General features: G+C 54.2%; 1 protein-coding gene across 5 annotated transcripts in view; it reads right to left on the bottom strand.

Annotated features, from left to right (window-relative positions):
- NFASC (neurofascin) overlaps positions 1-20,792 on the bottom strand; it is a 68,317-nt gene extending 47,525 nt beyond the window's left edge. For 4 of the 5 annotated variants that reach the window (XM_054181544.1, XM_054181547.1, XM_054181548.1 and 1 more), the window contains exons 1-4: positions 7,870-8,009; positions 6,774-6,896; positions 6,393-6,563; positions 2,945-2,995 (exon numbers count right to left, since the gene is read on the bottom strand). In XM_054181544.1, the coding sequence (XP_054037519.1) occupies positions 2,945-2,995; positions 6,393-6,563; positions 6,774-6,896; positions 7,870-8,008 (484 nt within the window). In that variant the 5' untranslated portion in view covers position 8,009. Of the gene's footprint in view, positions 1-2,944; positions 2,996-6,392; positions 6,564-6,773; positions 6,897-7,869; positions 8,067-8,264; positions 8,371-12,410; positions 12,587-20,659 lie in introns of those variants that run through there. The other variant, XM_054181549.1, reaches the window with a different exon arrangement.
- Between the last annotated feature and the right edge of the window lie 2,418 nt (positions 20,793-23,210).

Raw genomic sequence — 23,210 nt, 5'->3', positions numbered from 1 at the left:
TCATCTCTTTGGATGGAAAAGAACTGGAAAAAGAAATCCCGTGCTTAAAAATAGGCCCTGCTCCCAATCTATTGCTGCTGTTGTCCCCACCTCTATGAAACTGGACCCGTTCAGCTGTCCAGTCAGTGGACCCGGAGCCGGGTATCCCAGAAACGGCCACTTCTCACCCCAGAGCAGCCAAGTGCCCCCTCCCCACAGCCCTGACCTGACGGATTTAAAAATTGTACACGCATTTCTGCTGAAAGGCGATAATAGGAATATGCGCATCCAGACACATCCCATCTGTTCGCCTCCTGCACAGCCAGCCAGCTTTAAAACATCCACAAGTTTGCCAAAAGGGGGAAATGAAAAAAAAAAACCCAGAAAAAAGAACAAAATAGACTTTAATTTCCATTTTTTAAAAAAAGGTGAGAAACTTCTGCTAATAAAATATTCAATTAATCTGTTTTAATCCGTTTAGGTAATTTTTCCTTCATAATTGCAGCCTATTTGCCTGGGCAATTAAGCTTTGCAGGAGTAAAATCTGCACCCGCTACGAGCTGCGGGGAGGAGGGCTCGGTCACGTCTCCCACGATTAGCCTGGCCCTCGGGTGCGGTTTGGGACAAGCGTCCCATGAACTGCTCCTGCCCCATGTCCACACCAGCAGGTCCCACGTCCCCGAGCTGAGCTCAGGCACATCTGTCATGGATGGGCAGGGGAGGCGACCTGCAGTCTCCTGCCACTTTGCTACATACCCCTGTCCCATCCCATCCCATCCCATCCTCCTTCCCTGCAAGCTCTGCAGAGCCCTTCGCCAGCTGGCTCTGGAGCTGAGCCCCTACCCTGGGAAGCAGCACCCCAAGGTGGAGGGTCCGAGACCCCCAAGTCTCCCAACCACCTAAAATACTTGGGAGAGCGATGTCCCTCTTCCCCACTCCCCACCACTAAGACCCCTTGCCTTGCTGCAGCTCGTCCCAGTGGCGCCTACGGCCAGACGGGTCATCCCAGGGAGAAACACAGGGTTCACAAAAAGAAAAAAAAGGGCTGAGGGTAAGAATTTTTTCACCAGTTCTTTAACTGTTAAGAAAGCGCTGGCTTGGCGCTCAGATTTGCACAGGGGCGTGAGTGGATGACTTGAATCCACTGGACCCATAGGATGTTCCAGAAGACACCAAGTGCAAATAGTCCATATAGTGCAAATAGTCCATATAGTGCAAATAGCAGGCAGTTTGCGCACCTATGAATAGCAACCTGGAGAAATCTATAAGACTGTGCAGATAAGATCTCATTTTTCTAACCAAGTGACTATTAAGCATCCCTTTGCCCTGAACACAGACCTGTGGTGGGAGATCGGGAAGCCCACAGCCACCCTGGTGACGTTCCCTCCTGAACCGGCGAGGGCTGCAAGCACAGAAATGGTGCCCAGCCGGCGTGAAGGCGTCCTCTTTGAAATGCAAACATTGTTTACAGGAGATGGATTTCTCTTTGGTCCCTGGCCCTGCGTGCCTGCGAGGGAGCCATCTCCTCCTGCTTGCCTCACTTTATGCAGTTCCCATTGAAGCTAATTTTGCTGGCAATCCCCTTTCCCAGCCATTTCTACAAATATTTTCAGACCGCACCCAGCCCGTTTGCTGCCACCAGTGCTTCCTCCACGGCCAGTTCTTCTGCTGAGCTTTCCCCAGCTCTCCAGCATCCTCAGAAACCCAACGCCTGGCTGCCAGTGAGAAGCCAACGCTCCGGTTGCCTCAGTGGGGAAAGGGACGGGAGGGCTCTCGCCAGGGACACCGAACCCAATGTCCTCGCCTGACACATCCTCCTCTTCCCACACTCCAACTCTCTCTGCTCCTAGCTGGCAGAAGCACTCCTTGTCCCCAAAAGTCCCCGTGGAAGGAGAAAATGCGCCCTGGACAAACCAACCTGTGGCTCTGTGTGGAAGAGGATGAGACATTGGCTGAGCGGGATTTCTCTGTAGGGCACGGCTGGGGACCAGCATGGGGCATGGCTGGGGTTGTCCCCATCCCGCTGCCACAACCCTGGTCCCCAAAAGCAGCAAGAGGGGGCAGAAAGCAAATCCTACCCACAACAGTGCCCGGCCTCGGGGCAATCCGACCCCGCGGTGGTCTTTGGCGCGGCATTCGCATCCCTGGCAGTGCCTGCACTCTCGGCATCGCCCGCAGGCACCCCCCATCTGCCCCGCAAACCCCTGCTGCTGCCCAACTCTGCCCACATCATCCCTCACGTCTGTGGCACTTCCAGTCCCTTCTCAGGGCAGCGCCCCGGGAAGCCGCGGGGTTCGGTGCCTGCAGCGTAATTTATGAGTTTGGGACGGGCTTCTCCCAGCAAAGGCGGGCTCCGGAGGTGATGTCCCTGCCCAGAGAAAGGGCAAGAGCCTGGCGAAAGCAACCAGCACATGTACACGCTCACCACAAAGAAACAAAGCACCCAGCTTCTGAGAAAACCAAATATTCCTCTTTTTCTTCTTTTTTTCTCCCAGTCACTGCCTGCGTTTAGCCGCAAATACAATAGATGCCCTTTCTGAAGACAGAGAGAAGAGGGATGGTGGGTCTTATCTTTAAATCATGAGCCTTTGCTGAGGACAAGCCACCTCTTTGGCGAGGAACCGAGCTGGGCTCGCTCAGCCACGTCGACGTTTTCAGACCTCATTAATCCGAACGCCTCTCAAGCCGGGCTCTGCAGATCCAGTGAATTAGCTTAAAACTCACTAAGTTTAAATGGTGCAAACTTGGGGGCGGATTTTGTCCCTGTCTGGCTCATCTTGTCCCACCCGTCCCACCATCTCATCGCCCCCAGCCGGGGACGGGGGCAGACACAGGGGTGGGTGGGCGCAGCCGAAGGGCAGAGGGTGCTGCGGCCGCTCGCTGCCCGGTTAACGCGGGAGATAAGTCGAGGTTAGGCAGAAGGGGGTTAAATGGCGAAGGTCTCCAGAAGCCAGCGTTGACTCACCACTGTACATGTCAGTGTGATTTCGTAAAGACGTTTCGTTATGGGGTTTCTCTGCAATAAACAAAAGACCGTGAGCATATCGAGGGCCACAAAGCGGGCGTGGGGGGGGGGGGGGACAGGCGGTGCGGGGGGACGGGGGACAGAAAACAAAATAACTTCCCGAAACACAAGAGCAACGCGGACAGGCAACAGCGGGGATACAGAAGCACTCTTGAGCACAGCTGCCTTCCAGGACAAACAACATAACACGGCAATAAAGGAGAGGAAAAAAGGGCTGTTTTCCTCCTGCGAGATGGGAGGACAAATAAACGTATGAAAATTGTATCAGAAACATTTCCTTGAAGTGTGTTTCTCCTAATTATAAAGACAGTCGTATCTTTAAAAAAAAAAAAAAAATCAGTTCAATTTGGAGAAGAAAAATGCTTTTTCTCTCAGTTTCTTAACTATGAGGGCAACGTATTCCGGCTACTTTTTCCCAGCATAAAGCATAGGTTGGACACAGCTGGGCAGCAGCGTAACGATGCAGAAAGGCATAGCGAGGATGTACAAATAAAAATAATAATCATAATTAGGCTCTAAAAGCATAATCTGCTGTGAAATCCCTTTTAATTAAAAGGTAATTAAAGTAGACTGTGTTACATGCAAAACACCAGCTCTTCAATAACACGCTGCTCTCGTTTATTGACACCCACCCCCAGCCATCACCTAGGCTTGAAGAAGAAAGGTAACTGCCCCCCGCGCCCTGCGAGGAGTTGGGGATGCAGCGTCCCGGCCCGCGGCTGCTGGAGGATCTGCCCTCCTCAGCTCCCACCGTTACCCCAAATTCTGGTTTGGTGTGCGAGAACGCCCTGGTTTCCACCAGGATGTGGCCCCGCCGTGTTACGGTATCAGCTGCACAGGAGAGGCGAGAGGCTACGTTGGCTACCATATAGTTGTTGCCCTGAGCCTTAAGTCATCGGCCACACACCAGGTCCCTGTTCAGGGGGTTAAGAGAGCCCAGGAGATCGTAGAATCACAGAATCACAGAGTTGGAAGGGACCCGAAAGCCCACCCAGTGCCACCCCCTGCCCTGGGCAGGGACACCTCCCACCAGCCCAGGTTGCTCCAAGCCCCGTCCAACCTGGCCTTGAACCCCTCCAGGGATGGGGCAGCCACAGCTTCTCTGGGCAACCTGGGCCAGGGGCTCACCGCCCTCACAGCAAACAATTTCTTCCCCAGATCTCATCTAAATCTCCCCTCTTGCAGTTTAGAGCCATTACCCCTTGTCCCGTGGCTACCCTCCCTGATCCAGAGTCCCTCCCCAGCTTTCCTGGAGCCCCTTTAGGGACTGGCAGGGGCTGGAAGGTCTCCCCGGAGCCTTCTCTTCTCCAGGCTGAACCCCCCCAGCTCTCTCAGCCTGTCCCCACAGCAGAGGGGCTCCAGCCCTCCCAGCATCTCCGGGGCCTCCTCCGGCCCCGCTCCAACAGTGATGCCCAAGAGCTACCTGAGCCTGGGTACACCAGAGAAAGGCTCTGCAGGGAAAGGCACGGGCGTATCTCTCCCCCAGGCCTTTGCATTTGTCTCTTCTTGCATCCAAGGACATGGCAATCCCATGCAAGGATTCTTCAGCAGCTGGTGAATTTATTTTTTTAAAGACAGCCAATGCTCATAGCTTCAGGCTGAGATGATTGAACAGCTTGAGACAAATACAAGCTCATCTCCTTTGAACACTGAACATATAAAGAATTTTTTGTATAATAACAGATGAGAAATTAGAGACTCCGTTCTTGAAATTATAAGGGCCTTTGGGGAGCTCATGGGGTGGTATTTGCATCTGATAATACGGCAGATGTTTCCAAAGGAGAACTTAAAGAGAGGGTCCAGTATAATTGGAAGCCAATTCTGCATAAGCCTGGGAGCAAAACACTGTGGTGGCATCTGAGTCTAGCAGGAGGGGGAGCTTGTATCTGTCTGCTCAGAAACCTTCCAGGATTTCCTCCACATTTTTTCTAGACAAATACGTCAGGCTGGAGCCTTTGGAGGCTCAAACGACCCCATATCTTTGTTTGCTAGAATTTCTCCAGCTCACGCTTATTTAGGGCTCAGTCCTTCCCTTACAGGTAAAGGTTGGCATTGTTTGGCCAGGTCTGTAAACAGGCAAATAACATTCGGAACAAACCACCTACACACGTTCCTCGCCAGCAGCAAAGAGCCTGTTTGTAGTATTTGTATTGCTGGTTCTCCGCTCGTGCTTTGCACAGAGAAGCTCTTACAATAAAAGCGCAAAACATTTCAGGCCTCGTCTGCTTCTCGCTTTGTTTTCAGGTGGCTTTAATAGCGTTACTTCTCATTTAAGCTGCTGTGAGGTCAGATTGAACTCCTAACGCTGGGATTCAGGAGCGCCTCGTGCCTGCTTCGCGCAAGAGCTTTTCCTGCTCTCCAAAACACAGCCTTGCACCTGCCAGCACCCACTACCCCTTCCTCCCAGTCGGACCTTACTGGGAACGGGAGATGGCTCCTGTCTGATGACTGGGGCCATAGATGCTGTTTCTGTGTCGATCGCCGATTGTGCCGGTGCTCTGCACGCACCCACCCCAAAAGTGAGCCCCTGCTCTGCAGGACCCGCATCAGCTCAAGAGCTTCACACCCTGCAGCGCTCAGCTCAGTTCCCCTCTGCCAGCATTCCCACCAGCCAGTGGCATGGGACACGTTGGCGTCAGGAACTCGCCTTCCTTCATGCAGTCTCCTTTCTGGAGAAGGGACTGCTGGTGGCTGGACCTGCCCATGGAAAGGGTCTTCACACGCTTGGAAAGAGCCAGCATGTGGCTCCTCCTGACCCCGAGGCGATGCTCTTCGCCAAGGTGGCACTGAGATCGCTGGCCACCCTGAGCGTGTCCCACGTGTACGTGCTCAGGCCCCAAAGGCTCGAGCCCTCCTGTCAGCGCGTCCCAGAGCCAAGGGTCTGAACAGCAGCTCCTGGTCAGTGGGTAAATCCCAGTCCCCCCGTGCAGCACCAGCACGGCTGGGACTTCTCCATAAACCTAAGCCTGGAGCAAACCAAGGCTATTTCCAGCTTTTCCAACTAGGGAAAGACCACTTGATATTATAAATTTCCCTAAAGATGGGGGGAATGCCCCATCTGTGTTGAAATGCTTTCCAGTTTATCCCAGACACACGGACTGAGCGATGCCTGCACCAAGGTACCTCTGCAGCCCTTGACCCACGAAGCTCCAAAGCTCTGAGATGCTGGAGGGAAAGCAGCCACCCCTCCCTGCCAGGTTACCCATCCCAGGACTATCATTCCTCATCCAGACAGGGTCCTGTACCATCCCAAATAAAATGAAGGAAGCCACTCTTCTCCCTGGTAGGTCTCAGTGCCGTCAAGGACAGAAACAAGGTGTCTGGAAGGAAAACCCTGCCCGAGAGAGGCCAGGGAAGACCCATCCTGAGCGATCACCGTGACACTTACTGGTTTTCACCTTGAGGGTGTAGGGGTTTTTCTGCTGAATGGTGTGGGTGAAGTGGAAGCGCGCGTTGCAGCTGTAGTCGGTCTGGGCATCCTGCAGCATGACGTTGGAGAAGTACAGGTCGCCATTCTGGCCCTGGGAGACGCGCTTGTCCTGGTGGATGGGCTCCATGGCTGCAGGGGAAAAGACGCATTCAGAGAAGGTCAGATCCTCCTATGGGTGGCTGCGCAAAGGAGAAACCCCTGCCCCAGGCCACACCTGGGCGCTTCCAAGCTCTGAGCTAGCAGTGACGACCCCAAACAGAGTTATTTTAAATAAAGGCTGCAGGTGATGGGAAGGCTGCCCCCGGGGTTCAAGGTGGGAAGGGGGTTCCCCCGACTCACAGCTGCTCATCCAGAAGATGACGGGAGAAGGTAGGCCCGGCGGCGGGTTGCACTGCAGGCTGAGCGGAGCACCTTCATCCACCTCTATCACATCCACCTTCTCCTTGGGCCACAGGGGAGACTCTGCCAGAAGAAGTAAAGACGCCTCGTGAGGAAAGGAGGGAAGAGACTTTGCAGATCTCTTCCCGCTGGACCTGGCCTGGTTTCGATGGAGCGGCCTCAATGCAAACTTCATTTCTCCATGTGCAAGATTCCCTTAAACCTGTACCGAGTACTTCCCTGTTAGCTACAGCCATAACCCCCACGCCTTCATCTCCGTCCTGTGACCGGATACATCCTGACACAGGTAACAGATGAAGCAGGGTGAGATGTTTGAGCAGTGGGTATTCTCCATGCCTCTCCTACAAAATCTCATACACAGAATCACGGAATTTTTCAGAGTTGGAAGGGACCTCTCGAGATCATCTAGTCCCACTCCCCTGCTAAAGCAGGATTGCCCAGAGCACATCACTCAGGGCTGCATCCAGGCGGGTCTTGAAGGTCTCCAGAGAAGGGGACTCCACGCCCTCCCTGGGCAGCCTGTTCCGGGGCTCTGTCACCCTCGCCGTAAAGAAGTTTTTTCTCATATTTGATCGGAACTTCCTGTGTTCCAGCTTGTGCCCGTTACCCCTCGTCCTGTTACCGGGAACCACTGAAGAGAGTCTGGCTCCATCCTCCTTGAACCCACCCTTTAGGTACTTGTAAATGTTAATAAGGTCTCCCTTCGGCCTTCTCTTCTCCAGGCTAAAGAGTCCCAGCTCTCTCAGCCTTTCATCATAAGGGAGATGCTCCAACCCCTCCATCATCTTTGTTGCCCTACGCTGGACTCTCTCCAGTAGTTCCCTGTCTCTCTTGAACTGGGGAGCCCAGAGCTGGACACAGTATTCCAGTCGTGGCCTCACCAGTGCAGAGCAGAAGGGGAGAATGACCTCCCTTGACCTGCTGGCCACACTCTTCCCTATGCAGCCCAGAATTCCGTTGGCCAAATACCATGCAAATAGTCCCTGTGCTCCTCGGGGCTGCTGGCTGCATGCTCTGTGCCATTGCTGTTACTCACTAGAGACCTGGAGGTGGATTTTGCTGGAGAGAGCAGTGCCGTAGTCGTTCCGGGCGAAACACTGGTACTCGCCCTCGTAGTCCTCCGGCCGCCCCCCGCTGTGGAAGTCGATGACCAGCGTCCCCGACCGCCGCCGCATGGACACCTTGGGGTCCTTCGCCACGTTGAAGAACTTCCCGTTCCGTGTCCAGGAAAAACTGCAAACGCAGGGAAGAGGTTGGTTTTGTAACCGCGGACCATATTTACCTGGTGGGATCCTCACCTGTGCTGTGCAAGCCACCGGCGGGATTAGCTGGTGGAGTAAATGGCACGGCTCGACCGGAGGGGAGCTCATCGCGAGCCAGCCCTAACAAACCCCAGAGCTTCAGCGTAACAGGGGCTGTGGAGGCACTTACGTGGGAACGGGGTTCCCTTTGGCTTCACATTCAATGAAGATATTATCTCTTGGGTCAACGATGTAGTCCTTCACGGACTGCTTGGTGATTGTGGGGGGCTGAGGCACTGCAAAGCAAACGAAAAGCCATGAGGAGGGGCACGCAAAGAGGGCGAATCCCCTCTCTGCCATCCTGCAGCAGATCCTGATGGGATTTCAGCTTCTTCCCCAGGCTGGACGTGTAATTTGTGGTTTAAAGCCCTTCAACACCTGAGGAAATTACCATGAGCGCTTGTGGGGGTGTGCTGCTCGTCACCCCTCGGACCATTAGCACTGTTCAGACTGGGAATCCCCCGTCTCTCGCTCGGGATCTTGGTTTCATTAAGGAATGTCACAGCTGCATCTTCCTGCTACCTCGGGTCATTCGGATCGGACTGAAAGGCATCCCGGCTCTGCACCTCAAAGAGAGGGGCTGCAGCTGGGGCAGGGAGCCAGGCATCCATGGGAAGATGTTTAAAGGTACTCAAAACCTCCCAGGTTCACCCCAAAAGGAGCGCAGTGCCGGTGTTCAGGAGGGCAGAGCGGGCGATGCTGCAACCGCGTACGTACGCGGGGCTGAGCTTGGCACAGGCGCTCGCACGAGGCCGAGGAGCCTCTGCCATGCGGCGTTAGCAATCACAAGCCGCCGCAGAAACAATATTTGCATGGCAGAAAGGCACTGTCTGGCTGCTAGACCTGCCCCAGGGAAAGCAGCAGAGCCCCAGCACTCCTTCCCGAGCTGCTCCAGCACCTCCCGGGCTTTTCCCAGCCTAGCTGAGCAGGAAAAGTGGCTTGTTCTGAGCCTGGCCAGCCCGGCACCGGGAGCGGGCGATGCTGCCACGTGCACCCTGTGCCAATGGCCACCACCGTCCCCCGGCTCGGTGTGACCCCCTGCTCAGGACAGACCCCTCGTGCCCTGTTTTGGCCATGCAGAGGAGACGGACACGTACACGCAGAGGGTGAGGGGAACACTTACATTCACTCTGAATATTTGCTGTTATTTCCAAAGTGCAAGCATAACGAAAGAAAGAAAGAAGGTTAATAGAAGAGCAAACCTATAACATCATGTACACAAACATAAACAAACAGGTATAGTTATCATGGGGCTTGCAAATCCTACACACAAAATCATTTTACAATTCAAGCGTGTTCTAATCTACCTACTTACTGCCCACGGGGGGGAAGCTGCTGCTGAACGGTCCTGTGCGCTGTCAGCTGCCTCTGCAGTGGGGGGGTTTAGCCCAAAAGAGAGTACAGGGTGCCTGGACGGGCTTCGGTGTGCTCATACCACTTGCCCGCAGGTGCTGGTGGCCCCGCGGTCCAGTGGGTTGCCCACAGGAGATAGCAACGTTCCCCCTTTTCCCACGGCCAGGCTTAACCCTGAGGCCCCCCCCCCATTTCATCCCTCTGAGTTAGAGGCTAATAGGTGCCTGATAAACCTTTTTTAGGTGATGCTCAAACTCAGAGAAGGTGCCTGTAACATGGGGAGAGATACATATCCTGTCCCCAGGACAGGGGCAGGTAGGATTTTATCCAAAGAAGAAAAATTGTTAGGGTTGGGGCAGGGAAAAAGCACCTAGACAGGCTTAAAAGAAAGAGCAAATAGTGCAGGTCCCCCTGCGACCAGGTGAGCGAGGGCTGTTCCCTCTGCCATGAAGGGACCCCAAGGCTTTGCCCACACTTCTGCCCTCTCCTGAGCTGCTTCTGCCCTTAAAAATTCATTCAGACTGGACGTTAGGAAGAAGTTCTTCACCACGAGGGTGGTGAGACACTGTCCCAGGTTGCCCAGAGAGGTGGTGGAAGCCCCATCCCTGGAATTTTTTAAGGCCAGGCTGGATGGGGCTCTGAGCAACCTGATCTAGTGGGAGGTGTCCCTGCCCATGGCAGGGGGGTCGGAACTAGATGATCTTTAAGGTCCCTTCCAAACCAAACAGTTCTACGATTCTATGATTCTAAAATACAGGGTTTGGGGAGCAAAACGCCTTCCTGGAGAGATCTCCCACCCCCGGGGCTGAGCCCACCCCCTGGCACTGGAGGAAGGAGCTGATCTCTATGGAGCAGGGAGGACTCGAAAAAGAAAATTTCACAGAGCAGGATTTGCAGGTTTATCAGCCCCGGCACAAAGCCGGAGCAGCTGGGGCTGTTTACACCCTCCCTGGTCGGAGCTGCAGCCGCTGGAGTTGGGGTGATGCTTTCATCAGCTCACCCCACAGACGAGCAGTGGGGAAGGGAGCCCTGATCACCAGGTGGCTTAAGCAGGAGCTGAAAGCAAACCCCTGATGGCCCCGAAGGTCGGGATGGAAGTAAAAGGAAGCTGACGCTCCGTGTCTCCATGGAGGGAGGCTGGGAAGGGTCGGCTGGTGGAGACAGGCGTTGGCAGGGTCCCTGACCCTCACTCCGGGCTGGGAGACGCTCCTCACCCACCTGCTCTCGGCACCACTGTGTGCAACTGCCCCCACGCACATTATTTACAAACATCTGTTGTACAAGGGATCCGTTCAGGGAAGCGTGACAAAAGGATGCTCTGAGTTAGGCTCCCAGTTTCCCACCAGCGCTGGAGGGGACGATGCTGTCAGTGCTGTGCAGCAGGGAGGAGAAGGAGGAAGAGGAGGAGAAACAGGAGGAGGAAAAGGAGGAGGAGGAGGAGGAGGAAAAGGAGGAGGAGGAGGAGGCTGGAGAAACTGTGAGCTGCTGAGAGATAGTCAGCTGCCACAGGCTGCCTTGAGCATTTCTCCACCAGCTGTCAGCATTTCTCTTACTTTTCTAAGGTCGCATTACATTTAAGTAGCAAAATCACTCCCTTCCTGATGCAAAGCAGGAGAAATGGCAGAAGGCGGCTGTTTGCAGACCCATTCGGTTTTCCCCAGCTGCACTGGCCCCTACTTCCATGCCTTTCCGGACTGTTATAGATGCTGACAAAGCCAGGCCTGAAGGAACCACCGAGCTGTGTGCATCAAATAAAATTCCCATTGCTGGGAACTAGAGCGCCCTGTGTGTGTCACAGCGCTGACGCCAGGGGAACAGAGATTTTTCATCCACAAACATCTGGAATGGAGCAGAGCAGGGACTCACACTCCAGTCTGGGACCCTCTCCTTTTCAAGTAACATAAGTATTTATTCCCCTCCGCAAATCAGAGCTTTCTCACCCTTTCTCTTCAGTTATTTCCAAATTTCACCCAAAAGCCACTGCCTCAATTTTTTCCTTCCCATTTTGCTGCCCAGAGTCAGGGGTCGGCTGCGGTACCACGGCTGTGGCCAGCACGCCCAGGACTCCCCAGAGCAACAACCCACAGGGCAGAAATTTCTCTTATCAAGAGCAACCCCGGCACTTCAGCCTGAATTTAGACCCCAGCGAAAAGCTGTGCTTTTTCTACTAACGCACTGCTCGCTGGAGGATTTCTGTGCGTCGCGCTGTCGGAAGAGATTCCCCGCAGCGACAGGCTGATTATTATTAACAGCCGCTACAGGAGGAAGCTGGGACACAAAGAAATTATGAAACTGGTTTCCAGACCAGTGACTGAGCCGCTCTCGGTACGAACCCCCCCTCTCAAGTGCATTCAAACAAGTCAGGCATTTCCCATGCGCTGGCCTGAAGATGCCCATTCAGCAGAAACGTCAGCCCATGTCCCCCTTCCGTCCTCACTCCGTATCCCCCAGCGCTTCGGAATAAAACATAACTCCCATCTCATAATTAACTGAAAAGTCCCAACAGAGAGAAAAAGAAAAACCACATCGTTGCACAGGACCTGGGTGTCAGATCGTGCCCTTCACGAAGGAGCATCCCGAAGCCTGCCCGTGCTCCGTAGGAACACCAGGAAACCCGGGATGCTCCATTGAACTCAACAGGCTGAGGACTTGCCGGGACCCTATTTCTTCACCAGCTGGGCTCAGATGCTCCGTCCCGTTTTGATACGGGGTTTTGAGTCCTTCGCTCAGCTTTTGAGACAGATGAACTAAACCAGAGAGTGACTTTGGTGACCTGCTGGAGGGCATGTGGTTTAAGACGAAAAATAGCCCCAAACAAAGAACCTTAGGCTGGACCAGGAAAGCCGCCTGGGCCACGCACATCCTCCCTCTACCTCCTCAACCATTTCAGCGGCAGGTTTTAGAGGGGTAAACTGTAACTTACAATCCAGAGGGACTTCGATGGCGCTGACGAGGTGATGAAGGCAGAGGGCCAACGCTATTCCTGCGCGGGTGAGGTGGTGTCTTTGCATGACCATTTTGGAGGCCTGGGCAGCGTTAGGACCTGGGTTGCGTGCCCCGGGGCGAGCAGAGCAGCGGCAGGCGCAGACGGATCCTCAGCTGCAAAACAAACACAAACCCAGCGGTCACCGAGCCGTCTCCAGCTCCATTTCTGTCATCTCCCCTTTGGCAACTCTGGAGAGAGTTTCCAATCCCAAATTATTTTTGTGGAGGGACAGGGAGCTGCAAATAGTGCCAGAAATAATTTACAGGCTCTGCTGACCCAGGTACAAGCCCGCAGTCGGTGTCCTCCCAACCCCTGGGTTGTTCTGCTGGCAGAACGTCAGCTTTATGGGGTTATTTGTGTTCAAATGCTGGGGACACCTCTTGGATAGAAGGAGGAGAACCATGCTGTCTCCTGGGATGGATGGAAAATTAGTCAGAGCGACTGAATACAACAGCAGGGAACAGCCCCCATAGGAGAAAATAAAAAGGATGATTTGCTGTTTGAAAAAATAATAATAATTCCATTTTATGCATGAGATACCTAGCAAATATCTGCTCCCTCCAGCAGGGCACCGGGATGAGCTCTGCCTCCACGTGCAGCCCGGGAATAGCAGGGGGACCAGCTCCAGAGACCCCCTCCTGTACCAAAGAGCCTGTCCCCGCGCCGGCACAGCCCTAGCAGGAGTCGGGGCATGGCAGGACCTTTCCCAACCAGTCTCTAAGCGAAACCATTCCCAGCCGGGCTCCAGCTGGTTCCCTCCCCAGAGGGTCCCTGGTGCCAGGTGTGCAGCACGCCGCCCCAGAGGCGCCCAGCCAAACCTCCCGCACTGCCTCGCGGGTTATCATTTGCGATTTCCATACACGCACCTCTTAATTTTGCTGTTAATAAACCCGCAGACTAAGCGCCGATTAAAAAAAGAGCGAAAAGGAGGATAAATTATCCCATCTGTACAATAAAAGCCCCCTTAGAAAGGCTGCCCAGGGGTTGCATCACGGCTGAGTTACAACTCTCTGCAATAGAGTTATAAAAAGGGCATCAGACGTGCAGACGGCTCTTTCGGCTAAGAATAAAAATAACGTCAGGGCAGCAAACAGTGGAAAATCCCCAGCCTTGCTCGGCACCGCTCCTCCCCGGCCCTGGCCCAGGCGGGATGCGGCCACGCAGGGGAGCAGCGCGGAGAGGCCATTTGGCAAGCAAGGAGAGCCCGGCTTCATGAAATATAAATAACCGGCTGCAGCTTTGGATGCTGCTGCCCCTTCAGCTGCTCCCCAGCCCGGGACGAGGCAATCGCGGGAGGTGGAAGGGGGGGGACGCACCACAACAGACAAAAGCCGGCGAGTGCGGGGCTGCCGGGGGCTGCGGGTACCACAGGGAACGCTGCCCGGGGCCAGCGCGGAGCAGATGTCACGGAAAATCAACAGCCCTGACACATGGCCCGGGAAGCTCTCCTGAACCCCAGACAGGCTCAAACCCAGCGCAAGACAACTTTTAAGGACACTTTTCCCCGTTTCCCTGATGGGGAACAGGATGTGCCGAATGGTTTCTCCAGCCAGGCCTCCTCGGTGCCCGGCTCGGCTGCCATCGGGGTCTCCCTGTCCCCACGCTTGGGCTGAAGCCCAAAGGAACTCGCTGTCCCAGCATGTCCCAGTTACACCAGATGGCAGATTGTAGGTTGTGAAGGGGCTTGGAGGGGAGTGTGGCTTTGATCTTTTCTGCTCGTTCTAAGGATTTTCCAATCCAGCTGTTGCAATAAAAATAGTTGAAGGACAGAATAATTATAGGACTGGGCCAGTAATTAAAGTCATGTCCAGGACTTCTGCAGTCCTGTGATCAGGTCATGCTGAACAAAGCTTTTCAAATTACTTCTTTAGCTTTCTGTCTAAGGGAAGATATCATTGTGATCTGTAGCCTTCATTTTTTTTTAAAGCGGTTCATTTCTCCAGTTACAGCTTAAAATGAGTAATGGATCAGCTGGTTTTATGCCTCTCTGTTCCTAAGCACGAGCCTGACTTATGAACTGAAGCAGCCAATGCTGCAACCAGAGATTTAGCAAGGCTGAGATTTCTAGCGTCCTCCCTCTGCTCACATACTGATGCCTCACATCACCATCCCAAAATGCTTCAATCCCCTCTTGGTTCACAGAGGTACCACGGGAGGGATGGTGCAGGACAGCAGGCATTTAAATAGGGCACATCTCTACCTGCTGCTTGGAGCCTGGAAAGCGAAGAATATGTTGTTTTCTTTAGACTGGGTACCAGTTGGCGTGAGAGAAATGGCTGTGAGAGGAAGGAGTAGGTTCCTGGCATGTGTGCTTGGGAGATATTTGTATATTATATATATTTTGTATTAAATGAGAATAAGGGCTGAGCCCAAACAACCCCCCAAACAGTGGGGGTTGGACTAGATGATCTCCAGAGGTCCCTTCCAACCCCTACCATTCTGTGATCCTGTGAGGTACAATATACGCAGGAGGCACCTAACTGATGCAAGGGACTATCTCCTACCCGTCATCACATGCACGGGGACGAGAAAAGTAAGGGCTGTGCATATCAGGAAGAGAGAAATTTGCAGATTACTTTTTTGCTGCAAAAGGGAGGAGCAGGGACATGCCAGAGCCCATGGGCAGAGTTACATGGGAACGGGCTACCAAGATGCTGAGGGGAGTAGAACATCTCTCTAATGAAGAAAGGCTGAGAGATTTGGGTCCTTTCAGTCTGGAAGAAAGACGACTCGGGGGGGATCTTATCAACGCTTATAAATACCTCAAGGGGGGGTGTCAGGAGGCCCCAGGAGGGCCAGGCTCTTCTCAGTGGTGCCCAGGGACAGGACAAGGCGTAATGGGCACAAACTTGACCATGGGAAGTTCCATCTCAACACGAGGAGGAACTTCTTTGCTGTGAGGGTGGCAGAGCCCTGGCACAGGCTGCCCAGAGAGGTGGGGGAGTCTCCATCTCTGGAGACATCCCAACCCCACCTGGACACGTTCCTGTGCCACCTGCTGTGGGTGACCCTGCTCCGGCAGGGGGCTGGAGGGGATGATCTCCAGAGGGCCCTTCCGACCCCACCATGCTGTGATCCTGTGACCCGGGTGCTTCCAGTGCCAATGGACCGGCTGCGGAGGACGGCCCGTAGGACCGTGCATCCCCACGGAGCAGCGCCGACCGTGAGCAAATAATCAAACCCACGACAGGGCGCACACGAAATGCATCCCCGCCTTTAGCAGAGCGAAGGCCAGGCTGCTCCAGGGCCCCTTTGTCTCGGGGCAGATGTGGGTGCGACTCGCCGCGCACCAGGAACAGGCTGCCGCCGTGCCTGCGCGTGTAGGTGGGTCCCGGGGACAGGCAGTGCCGCGAGCCCCCGGCTACGCAGAACACTGCCCACATTGTCAGTGCCGCTCCTCGCCCGGGGACGGGGACATCTCCCCAGCACAGAGGGCTGGAGCCGCGGCAGGGTCACAAACATTCTTATCTGGGGATGCTACGAGTCGTGAAGCTGCCTGATGTTTCCGTCTGCTTCTGAGGCTGACTCAAATGGCCCACGCAAAGGGGCAGGTGAGACCTCTTCTCTCCCAGCTTAGCATTTCTTAATCCTTTTTCCCTGCCCCTTGTGCAACACAGAAAAGATCTGACTCCTGCCCAAAGAGCGGAACAAGCCCTTCAACCTCATACCTGCGGCCACCTCCCGGGATGGGCAGAGCCGTGCAGGTGGGAGGGCTGAGTCCGGGGATGCTCAGGAAGCCTCTGAACTGGTTGGACCCAACACCGATCTGAAATCTGGGCCCGTAATGTTCAGTCAAAACACAAACCAGGCCAAAATCTCACGCAAATAGTTGGAAGATTGTGATGCCGTCAAATAGGAATTTAACTGCTTAAAGGCGCTTCTCATCCAGCGTTGAGCCTGCATCCAGGCACCAAGTAAAGCCATGTCCCTGCTCCACTTTCCTCCAGCTACGGGCGAGATACAGCAGTGAGTCGTACTCAGATGCCTTTCCCTCAGTTATTTACCCAGAGTTCAGAAGCGTTTTTCAGACTCGTTGGTGCTTTCCATTTCCCCCATGACCTACTGCAACATCAGTTCTCACAAACTCGTAGTCTGGGTTGAGAAATACGGCCCAGACCTTGGCCCAGACTCCCGCCAGATGCATCAGATACTTTTGTAAATACGTTTTTCTCCAGAAAAAAGCTTGAGTAACCCCGGGACAGGACCTTTCAAACTAGAGACTGCTCCTCTTAGCAAAATCCAACCAAATATCCACACAGCGTGGGGAACATTGGAAATCAAGAGGTGGATGTGCAACCTTAACTCTGGTCCTTTTGGAGCCTCCCTCCTCTCTCTGAGCAGACACCGGAGGGAAAAAATTAAATGCAAGAAAGAGAAAAAAGGGATGGACACCTGGGGGTGACTGAGACACCCATGATGGGACGATTAGTCCCAGGGCTTAAAATACTGATGTTGGGACTCAATGGCAGCAGCGCCAGCCCCAGCTGAAGGCTGGGCAACCAGGATGGGAACCGGTGGGCTTGGAGGGGGTTTGTACTTTCCCTGGAAAAATTAGCCACAGTTTTTATTCTTGCGCAGCGGTCAGGACAAATCAGCTTGAAAGAAAAAAGAAGTTTCCAGAAGGAAACATCTTGCCGTGCATAGGCCACCCTGCATTACAAAACGCACGGGCAGAGGACCGGATCCTGGCATCGTGGGGTTTCTGGCTTGTTTAAAGGCAGAGGGTGATTTTGCTGCATTTTCAAATGTTTTCTGAAAAAATCTGGATTTTCAAATGATAGGGCAGCAGGTAAGCAACTGCCCCGAGGGTCGGCGGAGTCAAGAGGAGGGACAAAGAGTCAAGGGGTCTCGGATGCTCGTGTGGCCTGGCAAAGCCCAGCCTGGCCCCGTGTGCCCCCCCAGCAGGGAGAAGTCCCCCCATGACACGACACCCTCTCCCAAGAGGTGCTGACGGTGACGGCACCTGCCAGGCGAATGTGCCTGGATTATCCCAAGAGCCATGTGGCGAATGGGATGCCACCAAAACTGTAGCTGGCCCATCTGCTGTTGCAGGGTCACTGCCCGGCGCTGCTGCGAGTTTCACGCTCTCAAGTTTCTCCTTATGTCAAGGCACCGCTCGCATACCAATAATTAAAAGAGAAAACATATCCAAGCACTTTGTCTCTAAGCCATTCAAAACCTGCAGTACAAGGGGAAAAAATCAGCTTTTAAAATTCCTTTAGGTCCCTCTCCCTCTCTTAAGAGCCCGGCTCTGGCACCAGCGTTGCTGTGGGTGGTACCGCTAGGGAAGGGTCTCTCTGCAGGCACTGCCTCCTCTCGTCACAGCTCCTCGGGGACACCAAGCCAGCGCAGCGGGCTGCGGACCAGCCTGGCAGAGCTGCAAACCTTCACAGCCCCAGAGAAGAAACTTTGAATCTCCGTTTCTCCACGCACACGTCGATTTAACATGCACATTGCTTCCTCCCTGCCTTGTGATGGGGGAAATCTCTCCTTCCCACAGATGGCGGAGAGTTGCGCTAGCGAATCCTCGCATCCCAGCCCCGGAGCATCCCTGCTTCCCCCCCGCTCCCATCTGCTCGGCACCAACAAGATTCCCGCTGGCTTCGGTTGGCACGGCCAGGAGAGGTGGGAGGGGGAGGATTTTGCCTATCGCAGACTCCCTCCCCCAGCAGAACGCAGCCGGACGAGGCTGCCGACGTGCTCCGCTCATTAGCAGAACATGAACGACACGCCACAGAATCCACTCGTTTCTTCTCCGGCCGGGCTCCCCCTTCACAGCTCCACGGCTTCGCAGCGCTGGAGGGGAAATAGTATATGAAAATATCTCCTCTTGCTGCAGAGATGCAACCACCAGCGAGAACCCGCACCGGGCCAAGGCAGCAGAAGCCGGGACGCCAATACCCCAGGGCTGATTTGGCCAAAACTTGGCTCTTTGTCATAATTCCCCAAAGCACATCACTGCAAACCGCAGCGGGCGGGGTGTCCTGCCCCAGCCCTTCATCCCACCCTGGGGAAGCCGGGCTCGCTGAGCACGGCCTCAGGACTTCCCCCGGCTGCACAAATATCACCGGGCAAGGGCTGAAATTTGTTTCCTTCTTGACAGCTTAATGAAATGAGACCTTCCGGAATAACGATGGAAACAAATCCCTTCCCTGTAGCCCCCCCCGCCCCGCAAAAAGACGACGGGCATGAAATCTCGGAGGCAGGGAGGGGGGCTGCAGAGCAGACACAGAAACGGTAAGCAAGGGGAATCTCTGGTTGGAGTTAAATAGAATTAAATAATTCCACAATGAAGGATTGTTTTCGCTCAGCTCATTAGGTCCAGCAGGACGCTTTCAGTAGCAATTAGGCATTTATCCTTATTTACGGTTGTAAGAGGAACAGTAAAACTCGAGCAGCGAGTGTTCCCAAGAAGATTCCTACAGCACCATTTAATGCATTTCAGCCGCTTAATTAATACTGATTGAATAGCACAGAGCAACACTTCCACAACGAGAAAACCCTTTTGGTTTCAGATAATGAAAAACATTGATTAGGAGGCAATATATGTATGTGATTCCCTAACAGTGACTAAAGGCTTCGTTTTGCTCCCGCTCCGTTTAGGTTCTCCGTGGCCTTACCCCACCACCACAGTAACACATCCGATGGGTTTCCAGGGTTCTGACTTCCAGACCATAAATCTACACCCCATTTTTGTTCGGCGGTGATGGCACCTTCTGTGACACCTGGTAAAAGCCACCATGCAGGTGGCCTTGACACCCCGCCAGAGGGACTGCTCCCGGTGGGTGAATTCCCACCGGGAACGACGCAGGAAGCTGGAACCCACCCTGTGGGTGCAGTATGGACGGACGCATCCACACACCTTCTCGCTGCCCCGCTCGTACGCAGACACACAGCAGTAAATGACGTACACGCAGCCACAGCCCTAGGGGGGTGCTAAAGAAGCCATTCAGAGCAAATGTTGCAATGCAGCATGGAAGTCAGTGGAAAGAAGGAAAGAAATAATGACAAAGAAGCAAATAAATGATCACGAAGAAGCGAAGAAATGACCAGATATCTCCTCTTGCTGCGGAGATGCAACCACCAGTGAGAACCCACTCCGGGCCAAGGCAATAGGAGCTGGGACTCTGATCCCCCCCAGGGTGATTTGGCCAAAACTTGGCTCTTTGTCCTAATTCCCCAAACCACATCACTGCAACGCACACGCTGGTCAACGATGTACGCACAGCGCATCCCTACAACGCGCATAAGCAGCCATCCAAAGCAAATGTTGCATTACAGCACAGAAGTCAGTGGAACGAAGGAAAGAAACGATCATGAAGAAGCAAAGAATCGATCATCGAGGCGGCAAGACACGCTCCTTTGGCATTTCCATCCCGAGGGATGGACCGTGCCCTTTCCCGGGGACGGCCAGCAGTGGCGGGGGGCAGCGTGCCCCGCTTGTCTCCAGAGGAGAGAGAAGCGCTTTGTGTCTGTTCCTGAGGTTGGGTACGGCTTTCACAATTGTTCTGCCAAACAACTGTCAGCGCAAACAGCAGCAAATTCATTTGCATCTCGTCTTCTCCCCCTTAAAAAACAAAGGTACCCCTCCTTTCAGCAGCTGACGCTTCAGACCCACCCACCCACTAATCATGGGCAAGACCGAAAGCCAGGCTTGTCATGGGAAACGGGTCCTAGGTTAAATTATTGATGGTTCAATGTCTGTCGAGCATCATTTTCTATACCTGCTGTAAACCCGAAGGAGGCCCCAAACACATCTTTGCTCCTGCCCTCTGAAGAAAAGGGCATTTCTCCAAACACGACCTGCAGCAGCGGAGGTTTGCAGGGACGGGCACTGCCGACACCATCACTGCCAACGCTCCGCAAAAACTCCAGGCAGACTGATTTCTTCGGGATAACTGCCTGTACACCCCTCCCATTACGTTTTCAGCACACCTCGAAGGCACACGCGCCAAGCCCGCATCTCACAGCCCCTGGTTTCTTGTCTCACTCCTCCACGGGATTTTTGCCGTATGCTGCGTTTTCCTTTCACTCCCTGCGACTCTCCTGCCTCGCACGTGGGGGAGTTTTCAATCCCAAGCCCCGCGGGCTGTGTGCATTTTAAAAGAACCGAGCAAACAAACAGGCATTGAGAGAAAGCGCCGCGACACCACCAGGAACAAGGATGGCTTCCCAAAGTCACCCACCAGCACATGTCGGGAAGAGCCGCGGCAGCATCCCGCCGGCTCCGCACAGGGCAACATGTGGGAGGTGGGAATGAATCCGTCAATCCCCTGAACTTTCTAGCTGATGCCGGCACTAAGGAGATTTAGACTTTAGCTCGTCTCAATAGCTCTCAGCCAGCCAGAGCTCACCCGACCTTCCTCCTGCAGCCCTCCCGAGTCGGGACCAGCTGCGCCCGCGCTCCGATTTCAGAAATAATTTAAAAAACGCAGGAGGAAAGGGATAACGGCACTTGCTGCTATTCCGAGCCGGGGCTGCATTTTGCAGCGTTGGAGCGCAGGCAGCGGTTACGCTGTCGGGAGGTAATTCATTCCCGTGTAGAGCTGCGTGTCAGTGCTGAGAGCACGGATAACTCCAGGGACAGACTCTTAATCTATCACGGTCATATCTCGGCACTACATAAATGTGAATTAATTTATCATCCTGTCCTTCTGGTAATGTAAGGAAATACTGTCATTGTATTACACAGAGGAACTCCAGTCCGGAGAGGTTAAGTGTTACCCCAAGGTCAGACAAAAGATATGGCGTGAGTGGGAAATGAGCTGAGATCACCACAGTACTCACTTTAATCAGAAAATACCATTTAACCTTTACAAACCGGTCACAGAAAGGGGAAGGTAAAAAAAAAAAAAAAAAGGGAAAAGCACAAAACTTTCTATGGGAGATGCCGCCGTGGCCTTCGCCAGCCGGCACATCGCCCCGAGCCGGTGCCGTGCCCCCGCGGCAGCTGGGAATTGGCCCCGCGACAGCTGATCCGCCGGCTGCTGGGGACCTGCGGGACACCGGGTCACACCGGCCCCGCTAATCAGCTTCCCACCCTCCCGGGGAGCCGCTCCTGCCCACATCTTGTCCTTTCAGCAGCAAGAGTGAGAAGCCAGTAAGGAAAAAAAAAAAAAACACCAATTCATCCGAGTTATACTTGGTAGAAAACAAAGCGGCTCCAGAGCATCGCTTCTGCATGGGCTGCTTCTTGGGCTTGACATGACATTTAAGGAACACGGGGTGGGTTACTGCTAAGATGAAAAAAGCAATAATTTTTACTGGTTATTTTTGGGGGAAAAATATTTAACAAGTCTCCTTATATTGCAACCCATTTGGAAAAATACACAGTCATTTACTTAATTAGGATGCTGCTTCATTTAAGAGGGACAAGGAAGGGAACCGGCGTGAAAAATATGGGTTAAAAAGAAAAAAATACAGGTAGGAAAGTTTCTCACTGAGAAGCTTTAAGGGGCAACTTTAGGGCACAGGACACAGGGATGGCACTGTCTTGGCAGCCCGTTTTAGTGCTGCACGGGGCCCTGCACGGAGGGCAGCGGGTGACACCGTGATGAGATGCTGGGAGGGCTGGAGTCCCTCTGCTGTGGGGACAGGCTGAGAGAGCTGGGGGGGTTCAGCCTGGAGAAGAGAAGGCTCCGGGGAGACCTTCCAGCCCCTTCCAGTCCCTAAAGGGGCTCCAGGAAAGCTGGGGAGGGACTCGGGATCAGGGAGGGGAGCCATGAGACAAGGGGTAATGGCTCTAAACTGCAAGAGGGGAGATTTAGATGAGATATCGGGAAGGAATTCTTTGCTGTGAGGGTGGTGAGCCCCTGGCCCAGGTTGCCCAGAGAAGCTGTGGCTGCCCCATCCCTGGAGGGGTTCAAGGCCAGGTTGGACGGGGCTTGGAGCAACCTGGGCTGGTGGGAGGTGTCCCTGCCCAGAGCAGGGGGTGCCACTGGGTGGCCTTTAAGGTCCCTTCCAACCCAAACCATGCTGTGATTCTGTGATAATTGCATGGGGCCAGGAGATGGTCTGGCTTGAATTCATTAAGGGCACCAGCCCTTGCTTCTTCCCTCCTGGTACATTCCTCATAACCTGGACCTCATCCGCACCGCTGATGTGTCTTGAGATGTTCAGGGGAGCGGCTGTGGCGATGGACAAAGCCACTTCAGGCAGAGCAACCCAGCGCTGACCTCCCACCGCCTGAGGAGCCATGGGACACGGGAGCGAGCTGGCGCTCATCCCCGTGTCCCCCCCGGCACCGCAGCCCCGACTCTGCCAGGCAGCCCTTAACCCTGCACAGAGCATCAGACATGACTTATCCCAGCAGCAATTTCCTCCTGCGGCTGCTTCTCCTTCATGACAACAAATACCAGTGACCCAGGCAGGAGCTGTGTCCCAGCAGGGCTCCGGACGAGCCTGCAGCGAGGGTTCAATAGCCGTCAGCTGGCCGAGCCTCCCAGACACACGCCGCTGCCCGCACTCAATCCCCATGTCCGGAGGAGACCGCAAGACGTGGCAGGGGACACGCTGCCCGGGCCAGCTCCCCTCCCCTCTGGGCTTTCATTCAGTTAAAAAGCTGGAAAGGTCAGCATGGCGTGGAGCCTGCGGTTGTCACACGGAGGTCCCAGGAGGAGAAGGGTCCCGCAGATCCCACGAGCTCCGGGAGCCCCTGCCCAGCCTCTCCCCTGCCCACGCTGAGGGCATTCCCAGAGCCCACAGTGTCTCTCCCACCCTCAAGTCGTAACTAAACGG

Source organism: Rissa tridactyla, chromosome 21, assembly GCF_028500815.1.
Source record: "Rissa tridactyla isolate bRisTri1 chromosome 21, bRisTri1.patW.cur.20221130, whole genome shotgun sequence".
Taxonomy (NCBI): Eukaryota; Metazoa; Chordata; class Aves; order Charadriiformes; family Laridae; genus Rissa; species Rissa tridactyla.
Note: the sequence above shows the minus strand (reverse complement) of the source record. Positions and strands in the feature narration are given on the sequence as shown.